Source organism: Terrapene carolina, unplaced genomic scaffold, assembly GCF_002925995.2.
Source record: "Terrapene carolina triunguis isolate 2854851 unplaced genomic scaffold, T_m_triunguis-2.0 Scaffold132, whole genome shotgun sequence".
NCBI classification, from domain to species: domain Eukaryota; kingdom Metazoa; phylum Chordata; order Testudines; family Emydidae; genus Terrapene; species Terrapene triunguis.
The window spans coordinates 13,064,103-13,076,280 of NW_020664483.1; the positions used below are offsets into that span (position 1 = coordinate 13,064,103).

Sequence of the window (12,178 nt, forward strand, 5' to 3'; positions counted from 1 at the left end):
CTGATCTTTGCTACTCAGGCTTTGGCTGTCCATGTTGTGTTTCTGTCCAAGGGCAATTCCTTAAACCATGAACGCAAATATTTCAAAGGACAGTATTATATATTCGAAGACTATGAAACTTCAACATCTACAAATGATACTGCAGCTCCTCAAGAGCCAGTTCAGAAAACAACTAGGAAAACTAAGTATGGAAGTATCCGATTCTACCCTAAATCACCCATAAAACACTACAGAGGTCTTCTGGATTTTGTAAAGACCAGCACAGCTCATAATGAAAATCAACTGCTTAACAAGCTGCCTACGTTGGACAAAGAAGGTTGGGGCAAAAATGGAAGCTCAACAAGACTAGAAACTTTCTTAAGGTTTGTTCTTGGGAACAACACACACATCCCTCTCTTAAAAGCCATGGACAACATGACCTTCAGAACTCATGATCTGAAGTGGCAGCAGTTTATGAAATCTTTGGGTAATGAAAACAGTAGGGAAGAAAAACATTCTGACTTTCTAATGGTAACACCAGCATTAAATATATTGAGGCTAAACATCCAAAATGCAAAAGAGCAAACTATTGCTTTCAGTAAACTTATGGACAGGCCAACAATCCACTCGAACCTGCTCTCTGAGACTCTGCATTTAAAGCAGCCCATGAAATCTGTGGAGATGCAAAGTGTCAAAACAACAAAGTCAGTAGGACCACAGCACAGCTCAGCTGCTCTCTGGAGACCAACTAATATGGAAGACCTACAGCCAGTTGGAAGACAAGCTGTGCATAGACATCCTACTCCTCATCATGGCTTGCAATCTCTGCAGGGCACATGGGAAGAGCAGAACATTCGAACGACCTCTTCTCAAAGCTTTAGAGCTGCGCCGATCAAAGACAGAGAGATGCTCCAGTTAAACCATGTGAACGATGAGAGAGTGGCCAGTCATCCTGCTGCTTTTGTGGAAGACTTCCAGTCTAATACAGGGCTGAGCGGGGATGGTCAAGAAGTAACTGGTCAGCTACAGCATGTGATGAACTTGGAGAGAAGAATTAAAGAAAGTCCTAGTGAACGTCAAACACACAGAAAGGAAAATGACAACGGTGATCTGTACATGAAGCCAGCTTCTGCCCTCAAAAATGTTAAACTTAATGTTGAGCCTCTTGTTTTGGGAACTCCTAAGAAAGTTCTCAAAACAGAGTCCATCCTGGTTACTGTAGCCCTACACAACACACTGGATGTCTCTAACAGTTACCATGCAGAGACCATTGCTACTGAATTCAAACCTGTTCTCCCGAGAAGCACCAGAAGTGGCCTGTTGGGAAAGACAGCTGCTGCTACCGCACATCTTGGCACTCCAGTAACCAAAGACACAGAACCTCCACTGATCATGAGCACAAAATCACCTCCTTCCTATGCCTCTTCTGGTGGAGTATCAAAGGACACTGCATCCTTGAAAATAGAACAGGAAAAAGATTCCTTTGGTAAGTTGTTCTAATTAAGCAAACTTTATATGGTTAGATTATCTACTTGGATTGGCAGATATATGGTCCTGTTAGGGCAATAGACAAGACAGGGTTCCTAGTGTTGATGGGTGTGGCTTTTTTAGTGCTTCAGAAAGATGCTTCCTGTCAGGGTCAGAAATAACTTTGGGAAGTGTTGGATGACTTGACATGAAGATTTTCATCATCCCCCATTGCTCTGAATGTAAACAGCATGTCCCCCTATACACCTCTTCTGTGCCTCGCTGTATCTGAGGAAGGAAAGTTTTTATGCACTAGACATCTAGGCCCATGTTCTTCTCTCAGCATTTATAGTGTTTCACAGGACTTGGGCCTACATTTCTGCCATATTTGTTGAGATTCGTACACTCTCTCCACAGTTAAAACTGCAATAGTCTGCATTTGTCAGCTTTTTTTCTTGCCTCACCTCCTCTAAAACCCACTCTTTCACTTGCCTCCAAATCCACAGGTTTGGTTTGTAACTGATGGGTTTATTTTCCCTACCAAACTTTATAACTGACGTCTTAAAAGTGGAGGTTCACTAGAGTCCAACATTTTGAACACTCCTGCCACTTCGTGAGGTGGGGAAAGAATTTAGAGCATGCCTATGCTGCCCTGTAGTCTGGATTAAGGGAGTGTGAATAGTTGAACACCAGAGTGCTATGCTGTAGCTCCCCCATGTGGATGCTGCGGGTGTGAATGTAAAGGTCCTGAGTTTGCACTAACTCTCTTTGATTCCAAACTGTGGGGCAGAGTAGACATGCCCTTAGTTTACTGGCCTCTCATTGTGAAGATCCAGCGCATAGTACCAGACTCTAGTTCAAAGGAACACTGGAAAACCTTTTCAGGCTTTCAGTGTGTAACTTGTCTGGGTGGTATTTTTTGTTAAGACCATCTCAGTACTCTTCACTGCAGAAGCACCTCAGACTGTAACCTGATCACTAGGCCTATTCTTTAATAGAAGGGCCATTTGTGCTAGTGATACTTTATAAAGTTATAATTGAATAGTAAAACTGTGTTCTTCCCTTTTAGCCTTACTCAACGGCTACCAAATTGGCTTTTCTCTCTTTCACCCTGACAGATATGGCGTCCATCTTCACATCTCTTGAAAATGATACCATGTTGGAATCTCAGCACAATCCTGGAGGTAACTGACTTGGGCAGGGGAAGCATTTTATCATGGGTGAGGTTTTGAAACATGAGACGAGCATTTAACATTTGACCAGAAACCAGATTAAAGATGGGGAAATTAACCACTTGCTTCCAGCTAATAGTCATAAATTATAACAACTGAAGACTCGTCAGGGTTTTTAATTTTATTGTTCATATTTAGTCATTATATGGTGTATATTACAGCAGAATACAATGCACTCCATAACTAATAAAAATCAGCTGATGCCTCTGGGGGTGACGGGGAAGGAGAAGGGAAGCCTGTATGTGACATTAGCAACCAACTTGTTCCTTTGACATTTTGTCTCCGTGGAAACAATTTCTCTCCTTCCCTCCTTTTGTGACTTTATCTGCTCCTGTTGCTTATTCCTCATTTGGAGACCATCTTCCCTAGAGCTCCCTAATTCAGTTATATTTAGGAGGTTGACTCCATTTTGGGGAATTGACAGCTATCATTGAACTCCAAAGGAGCAGAGGTCCAGTAAGTAGGACTTGCCTGCAATGAGAGAGCTTATTAAAGTGGAATGTGTCTAGTGGAATGTGCTTTTGGGGGATCAATACCTTTCAGCACCAAGCTGTGTGGTTTTGGTTTTAAAACTATGGCAAAACTAGTGCCCGTTCATCAGTAGTTATTCGTGCAGTGTGCCAATGGACCTTCATTTGATGTACTTTCATTTATAACTCAGATATCTGATCTCCGTGGGAAAAGGATAGGGTGAAGGATGCTTAGTATCTCATCTGTGCCTTTTAAAAAAAGTCTTGCTTCCTTATGTAAAAGATCCCAAAGCATGATTCCTAAGAGTAGGTGTATTGACTAGAACTGGGTGCATACCGCAAAAATCTTCCCTGGATACTTAAGAACTATCTTCAGTTGTATTCATGTACTTGTTAGTCTATGAATGGTGTGAAATTTTTACCAGCCTGACTGTTGGGAGACCGCTAACTTTAATCTCTTGTGTTCAAATGCTCTTAGAAAGTCAACTTGCTTTCCATGAATTTGAGCCAGAAACCCAATCAAATGATGCTCGTCCAGCTGGGGAACCGATATAACAACCTGTGCCTTGCATGACCAAAAGCAACTTAAAAAAAAAAAAGCTATAAAGTCAGATTGCGAGGAGTAAGCCAAAGAACTAACCTGCAAAAATACAGTCAAAAATCCTAATTTTTCTAATATCCATTCATATATGAAGAGGGTAAATGTCATTGAATAAACATACATGTAACACACACATGCATCCAGGTAGTCTTAACTTTGGCATCCTATCCAAATTGCACTTGCGGCATTCTACCTACCTAAACCACCCTCTGTGCAGCTTTACTTGAGAAGAGGCAAAAATATCATGTTAAACAGCTTGTCATCCCAAAGGAGACTGCCTTGTTGGTAGTGAGTGGAAGGATACAGATTGACTCTAAATTACAGTTACAGTGTGTAACCTTTCTGGGTGAAAAGGTGTAAATACTTGCATAACACGAACAGTACTGCATAAATAGTAACCTAACTTGTGATTGTCTCAAACATTTTGTTCTGTCTGTGGCACAACTTCTAAAAGGATCAACCTAATATGGCACTGACTGACTTATTCAAGAAAGTTCTTGGCTTAGCTCTTCTGGCTGGGTTCTATTCCCCTGCTGTGTGTTGGCAACCCCAAAACAGAACAGTTACTTAAATCATAATTACACAGCTAAATTCAGTACAATTGATGCTCCTTACTAAGGTCTTATTGGGTTTTATTTCTTTTGACAGATGTCTTATTTGAAGTAACTAGTGAAATTGAACACAAGGGATGGATCCCACGTAGTGGAGATGAGCTGAAAAAGGCTCTCATGGAATCTATTAAGCTTCACGTAAGATGGATGTGTTGCCTTGAGACAAGATCATCCCAGTGCACGGTCCCTCTGTGGCTCTCTGTTCCAGCTTTCACATCCAGAGACCTTCTAAATGCCCCTTCCTGTGCGTCTTGCTACCATATGCTAATTTTGTTCCAACACTAACCCTGTAGCGTCCAGTCCAGTGTCTTGCCTCCGTGCGTTTCTGACCGTGCTTAGTCTATGGTAAATTTTCAAAGTACTATAAAATTACAAGCGACTAGATTGGAATATGATACAAAGATCAACATTCAGACAACGTAAGATCAGTTATGGCCTTAACACTCATTTTTGAGAAGAAATTAACTGCTACAGTAGCTGCCACCCAACACTATCTAACTTAAGGAGAGCAGACCTACAAACATTTGCCTTTAAGGCTGCTACATGTGGCTGTTTCAAGAGAGACCCTGTTCCTCTATAGGAATGAAGTTATAACTGATCAGTTCAGTGGCGCACAGGACTGGTGTCTAAAATCGGACATTTCAGAGCTGGGACTTACATTTAAGTCCCAGCCATAGGTCATATACTCCAGGTTGGATAAACTGGCTCCATGGAGGATTTATACTGACTTTTGCTACTGCTATAGCTGCACTAGTGTAAATCCCTAGTGTAGACCGGCAAAGCTGCTGTCTTCGGTGGGTGCAGCTTATCTAGCGTCAAGCACCAGTAAGTTCCACCCATGCAGATAGCAGCTTTAGTTGTCTTCACTAGGGGTTTGCACCACTGCAGCCACTCCAGTGGCTAGCTAGCTGATGGCTGGAATTGGGCAAATTCCCACTGAAGATAAGACCTCAGTGTTGTGTATTAACACAGCTAGTCTAACAGCATTCACCTCCTTGCCTGACTCACTGCAAGGAAGAAACAGGTACAGAATCCTCCTGGCCTACTGTTTGTAGTCAAAACAGCTGCCACATTTACTACAGGATTTAATATTTTCCGAGATGTGGTACTCGGGGGAAGGGGAGGTTACAATTCCCCCTGAACTTCCCATATTGCTGTATGGGAGTCCAAACTAAAGGAAGGTGGGGAGTGGTCTGGCATAGAAAAGGTTGAGAACTGGTCTAGAGGATGGGTGTCCCATATTCTTTCAAAGACTCCTCTTAGATTGGTGACTAACTTTTCTTCCCCAGGCAGCCACCCCGTCTATAGAACCACTAAAATACAGCCCTCTATCTTTGTAAGGAAGTCTGTTTAGAGTAGGCTTGACAGTAGTACTTGGCTAAGCATTGGTCATCCCCTTATGAAAATCAACATTCTGCATTCTGTTACTTTGCAGATACAAAAGAACCTGAAACTCTTGGTAAGCAAAGTCAATGAAATCAAGTTGAAGGAAATCAAAAGGTATGGCTGGCAGACTGTGTGACCCCCCCCTAACACCCACTCAAAATCACTTAAATCCAATTGATGCAGTGTCTTATCTAGAACTGTCATTTTTCATAAAAGGGAAACTTAGATGCTAGTTATCTGCTCTAACTTTGCTATCCCTCCTCCATCTGCCAGTGATCAAGCAAGACTTCTACTTTGGATTGCAAATATGGCTTTTCCTTAGAGTAGGAAAACTTTTTTTTTATACTTCAAATTGGTTGTAGTATGCAATCCCATAGGAATGAGATTGCAAAAATTAATGCCTAAGGTAGTGTTGCACAGCGGCTTTATTGGTGTGGATTAAAATAGAACGATTCTAAAAGTCCCTCCCAGTTTCTGGTTGAAATTTATAACACATGGTGGTAGAAGAAGTCCTCTGAGCGCAAGTTTGTGTTTTTTGTTTTTCCCCTTCATCTAGGACATCAGGTAAACCAAGCTAAGGTTGGTTGAGACTGAAAGCTTTTGTGTAATGGCTGGTCTGTGGCCTAGTGAAAAATGAGTCTAGTGGTTTCAATCCAGCTCCATGTGGAGGGGGGTCTCAGTCACAACTCACCAAGAATTGAAAGGGGAAATGACCAACTCCTCTCTCCCTTTAGAAGTAGTCCCTCTAGGGTTGAGACATATATCGGAGGAAGAATCCAGAGCCCAGTTCAGTAATAACATATATGCAGATGGACATTTCTCTTCTCCACTTAACTGAAGTTACTTTGCTTTAATGCAGGACAAATGACCTAAAACCAACATTCACTTTCTGGTTACACTTAAAACCAGAGGAAAGGAATCTGTCTGTCTTACTCCATTCTCAACTGAATGATCTCATTGGCAAATCTATGGGAGCTGAGAAGTTGCAGATGGCTTTATTATCAGTTAGAGGTATGTGCTTTGCATTATTGAACTGTTTAAAGCTGCTGCTGCTCCTTGTAATAGGCTTAACAATCAACATGATAGACCTGGCTTGGGAAAAGGAGAGCTTGAGTAAAGTTGACTTGGAGCACTGTATGTATGCGTAACTTGATTCTTATGTAGCCTCTACATTTAAAAAAAAAAAAAAATCTGGATTGAGGTGGGAATAACGCATTAGTTCAAGGTGACTGGTATTTCAAGGAAATCCCCTTTTGAAGAAGCACTTGTGTAGCTCTACGGCAGACTTGCTGCACCTGTTCTCTCCATTGCAGATGTGAATGAATGCAACTCTGGAATTGGAATGTGTGGTGATGAGGCTGACTGCCTCAATGAAGATGGCACTTACTTATGTCGCTGTAAAAAAGAGTACGAAGATCGCTCTCCGACGAAATCTGGCACGCTGTGCGTCCGCATTCCACAATCCGGTAGGGGAGACAGAATTATACTTGCTCATCTCCTTTCTTTGAGTAGTGCTGCATCTTAAATATGCAGCTTCATGCTCTTGAATACCATTTCAAATACAAGTACTAGGTGTATATTGGCACCACACCACTGAATAAATTAATCACAATTATTGTTGTGACAACATATGCCAAAGGAGTTCATGTCCAGACGCTTACTGTGAAATGCTCTCAACCAGGTATGAGTAGCAAAAACTATTTAAATACAAGTACCTCACAGTAAGTGGCTAATCTCTTGACTTTAGTCCTTTGTAACAATAATCACTATGAATCTTCACTTTGTTAAATGTGGATTAAGTTTGATTCAGAAATAACTCTGTTGCTGATAGAATTCAGTCTTTGTGCCTAGCCCTGGATGAGGGAGCAAGGAACCTTTCCCATTTCTTTGCAAGGACTATCAATGCTGGCTGTGTCAGATGTACTCTAAGTTCTCCATGAGAAAGTAGAACTCCTACTTTGGCTTATTATCTTAAACTGATTTCTAATAGATCTAACACTAACAGAAATCAGCTGCTCTTAGAGTGAGGATGAGCGCCCACGGAGGGGTTTGTATCATTTTAAAAACACCTTTAGTTTGCTATTGTTCAGAGCAAAATTCTCTAGTGGTAAATTATAAGTCAAGAAGAGACTCCTCTTCCCTTCCCCTCCCCCACTGAGCTGTTGAAAACCAGATTTACTCTTAAAATTCTAACGATCAAATCTATCTACACTCTACTGAGCAGGCTGAGGAACAATATTGTCATGAGAACTTTCAGGGCTGGCTGGGCACAGTGATGTGAGGCAGTAGCCAGTGCATGAAAATAGTGTTTCGAAATCCAGCATGTTGGCTTTCAGAATAAGGCTCTGCTTGGCATGTTTGTCCTGGGCTGACTGGCTTCACTCCATTAATTATGACAAGTACATGTCTAATCCTTCCCCCTCCTAGATCTGCTGTAGAGCTCTACTTGCTATGACTCGTCTTCCTACATTCTTGCAGAGTTACAACTTGAATTTGGCATATGGGTTTACAAAAGAATTGACCAGTGACCTAATCACTACCCCACATTGCCTTGGAATTGTTCATATTTTAGTGGAACTTTGAAGATGACGGCAAGAAAGGGGTTCAGATTCTTCCAGTGTGTACACAACTCTTTGTTTTGCCTTATGCAACCCTGCCAGATGGCACAAATCGTGGGTCAGATTATAACTAGAGTGAGTTAATCTAATCCCCTCTGACTAGTTGTAAATTGTTAATTTAGCCCTTCCTTTGTCAGCTAACTCTTCTCAAATTAATTGATTTCTGAAATGTTTATAAAAATTTGCCAAACCATTTAACAAAACAAGCTGGCTTCACATGCCTTTGCCAAAACACAAGGCAAATGAAATTGTGCCCATATTCAAATATTCATGAATCCTTTTATTCAGCCAGTTCTAGTTATAACCAAACTACCTTTTTCTATTAGTTTTGGGGGAGAAATTCAAAATAAACAGGAGAACAAAATGTACTATAAACATTTCAGTGGGACTTGTAGGGAATAAATGGGCAGTTGAAATCAATGCCCATGTGCTACCAGGTCAGCTCCCCTCTCTCCCCTATGAGAACTAGAATACCCTGTTTCCCCAAAAATAAGACAGTGTCTTATATTAATTTTTGCTCCCAAAGATGCGCTAGGTCTTATTTTCAGGGGAGGTCTTATTTTTCCTGGAGCTTCGGGGCCTTATATTCCGGGGTGGCCTTATTAGCGGGGAGGTCTTATTTTCGGGGGATGCCTTATATTACAGCGAGAGGCAAAACTGGAAGTAGGTCTTATTTTCGGGGGATGTCTTACTTTTGGGGAAACACGGTAGATAAATTGTGTCTCAAATTGTAATGGATTGTAAGTGTTGCTGGTATTGCTACTGGGGCTCTACCCCATTAAGAGAATCAGAATAAAACATTATGCTGGGTCTGGAAACCATTCATAGGTCTAAATTCTTCTGCCAGATAGAGGATTGAAATGAGGAGACGACTGCCTTTGTCCCAGACTACATAACATATATCACAGTAAGAATCTGCAATTGGACTTTTGCAGCTATAGCAGAGCATAGAGCAGCTGCTTCAAAGGTGCATGTAATTAATGAGTAAACATTAATAAGTCAAAGTCCCATACATATATTTTTTTCAATGTCTCCAAAGGGAGACAAGGTAGGTTAGGTAACATCTTTTATTAGACCAACTTCTACCTCATCCACCTTCTCTCTAATATCCTGAGACCTGCCACAACATTGCATGCAATAATAGTTCCAAAGTCACTTTTGAAGATGGAATGTAAGCTATTGAAAGTCACTAGGACTTTGGCTCCTACGTCACCCGGCTTTGGAAAGGCTTAGCTAGAGTGACTGCAGTGTAGGGTCATTCTGAATGTGATTTGCCTTCAGACTAAAAGCCCCACCTGAAGTTAGCCTCTCAACACAAGACCCATAAACTATGGTGTGAGGCTGAATATGACTGTCATCTTTCTTTTTAGGTATTGGCGGTTTGTTCAGCTACCTGGAAATTCTGGTAGGTACTACAGTATTCTTCATCTTCATCCTCGTGGTGGTGGCAAGCAGTCTGTGCACAATACTCAGGAAAAGACCCACAAAGAAGGCTTGTATTGAGGAGCCGGTTGCAAGTGGAACACCTTCTTCAGCACAGTCTCAGCTGCCTGTATCTTCTATTGATCTGAGTAACCTTGGTGACCACCTGATCCTGGACCCCTTCCGGCCAAAGCTCAGAGCCAAGCCCCCAGAATGGACATCACAAGTGCGAGCCCACCCAAATGAGACTTATAGAATCTCCGTTGAGCAATCTGAATGTTTGTAAAGCAAACCTATACTGAAAGTTTGAGTTTTTTCTACTGATTTCCTCTTATTTACCATTCATGAGCTGAAATGGCCTATTCCTTTCAACAGAACTTGAACAATCCTGTATCTCCTACACCTGTTTTCTGTTGGCTGAAGTGAATAGAGCTGTGGCTCAAAAGAAAATTTATTTTAGTTCTTGGTTGGATTCTTGACCCCTGTACTGTCTGTTTGGTTTCATATCGCTGATTCTTTGTAACTTGAAGGAATTTTCTGCAAACAGCTGGCATGTAAATAAAGCTGGTATCTCACTAAGCATGGAAAATGTACACCTTGCGTACTGTTGGTGTTAGATGCAAGGAGTGGGGAAAGACAGAAGACTTCAGTTAGCAGGAAACCTGAAAAGGATTAGTTTAAGCAAGTTTACTGCCCCTTGTTAGGCAAACAAGTCAACTGAAAACCAGAAGTAAATTAAAGCAGTACCAGGGCAACTCTTAACTGTATTGCCCTTGGTCTTCCTGACACCACCTTCCTTTTTTTTCTTTCTTTTTTTCTTGTTATCTAGGCACTCTGCAGTCTATCTTGCTTTCTTTACTATCAAACCTAATCCTCTTATGCGTACATGCACTAATGTAAAACAATTTATTTACATAAAGGTGGTGTCTCTATAACAAATGTCCCATCTTGTCTTAACTCTAAACTCTAGCTGTACAGAATTCCAGCTTTATCATTTTAAATGAGAACTTCATGGAAATGACTTGTCTGAAAATAATGGTGTGTTGTGCATGAAATTTTATGGGTTTTTTTGGAGGGGGGGCTGAGATCCTACTTAGTGTGTGTGGGGGGGGGGGAGGGGGAAATCTTTGTCTTATCCTTGTCATTGCACTACAATAAAATAGACTTTATAAAATGACTGCACCTTAATTGTGAGGCTCTGAAGGTAAGAAAAGAATAGCCTTTCAGGCCTATTTCCTGTTGGAGCTGCTCAGCCTCTGTAAGCTTGCTCTTCTCCCGTCCTATCTCCATCTGACCCAGTCTCTCTGTGGACGTCAGTGCCTTGTGCTGGTCACTGTGACTTACTAGTGCCAATCATAAGGTGAAGTTGTGAAAGGAAAAACCTAGGATATGGATCTGGAGAACCAGCTCCCCTGCGGGCACTGCTGCATCATAACATGTTCAGCAGGGAGCCAGGCTCCAGCACAGTGCCTGATGTTTTGAGTATGCAGCTGCCAGGTTCTAGCTTGTTCTGTGGATGAAAGCAAGTCTCATTCCCTGGGCTGTGCAGCAGGAGTGACAGGGGAGATCTATTCCTCCCCCAAGGGGAGTAGAGGCCAGTGTAGGAGGAAAGAGCCTAACCCCACCCTCACTATTCCGAAGCAAGCTCTCTTCTCTCCCCCCCTTCCCCCCCCCCCCCTGAAAATCTGACCTTTAAAGGGGGCTGCTAAGCAAGTGCCCTGACTTTCACAAGTGCTCAGCCCTCATTGACCGCAATGGGAGTAGTTACTAGCTCAGTGCTTTCTCCTAAACTAAGTCACTTATTTAGAAGCTTAACTCGTGACCTTGCTGTTCTTGGCAAAGAGCTGTAAGGCATTCACATACCATAGAGCTGAGGCCTTTTTTTTAAAAACAACCTGGCCCACAGTGATGTGCCCCAACATGAACTTCTGCTCTGTAATAAGTGGTATGCCTATGGTTATGTCAAATGCCAATTACCTAGGGGTTTTAAAGCCAAAATTGTACACCTATACCCCGATATAACGCTGTCCTCGGGAGCCAAAAACTCTTACCGCATTATAGGTGAAACCGCGTTCTATCGAACTTGCTTTGATCCCCGGGAGTACTGCTTTACCGCGTTATATCTGAATTCGTGTTATATCAGGGTAGAGGTGTACTTAATTCTTCTATGCTGTACTACAGGGTTTAAAAAAAACAACAATCCATAACTTCAGTGGGTTCTAGTAGGGCCTTATTATTCCTCCATCTTTCCCACCTATCTAATGGCAGCAACTCTGCCCCAATACTACTTCTCATCTTTATCTAACTCTATTTGAATGTTTTCTTGAAGAAAGCTTACTGAATTTCAGTGCAATTCTGTCATACCACCAGAGGTCAGTATTTTCCACAGAAA

The 12,178-nt window shown here is 41.9% G+C and overlaps 1 protein-coding gene across 1 annotated transcript; it reads left to right on the forward strand.

The window, feature by feature from the left end:
• The first annotated feature begins 568 nt into the window (after nt 1-568).
• Nucleotides 569-10,828, forward strand: LOC112106522. Its single transcript, XM_024199827.1, has 7 exons — nt 569-1,465; nt 2,565-2,630; nt 4,398-4,498; nt 5,796-5,860; nt 6,606-6,757; nt 7,060-7,212; nt 9,735-10,828. Exons 1-7 carry the CDS (start codon nt 586-588, stop codon nt 10,070-10,072), a joined length of 1,755 nt encoding a protein of 584 aa, XP_024055595.1. The 5' UTR covers nt 569-585; the 3' UTR covers nt 10,073-10,828.
• The last annotated feature ends 1,350 nt before the right edge of the window (nt 10,829-12,178 follow it).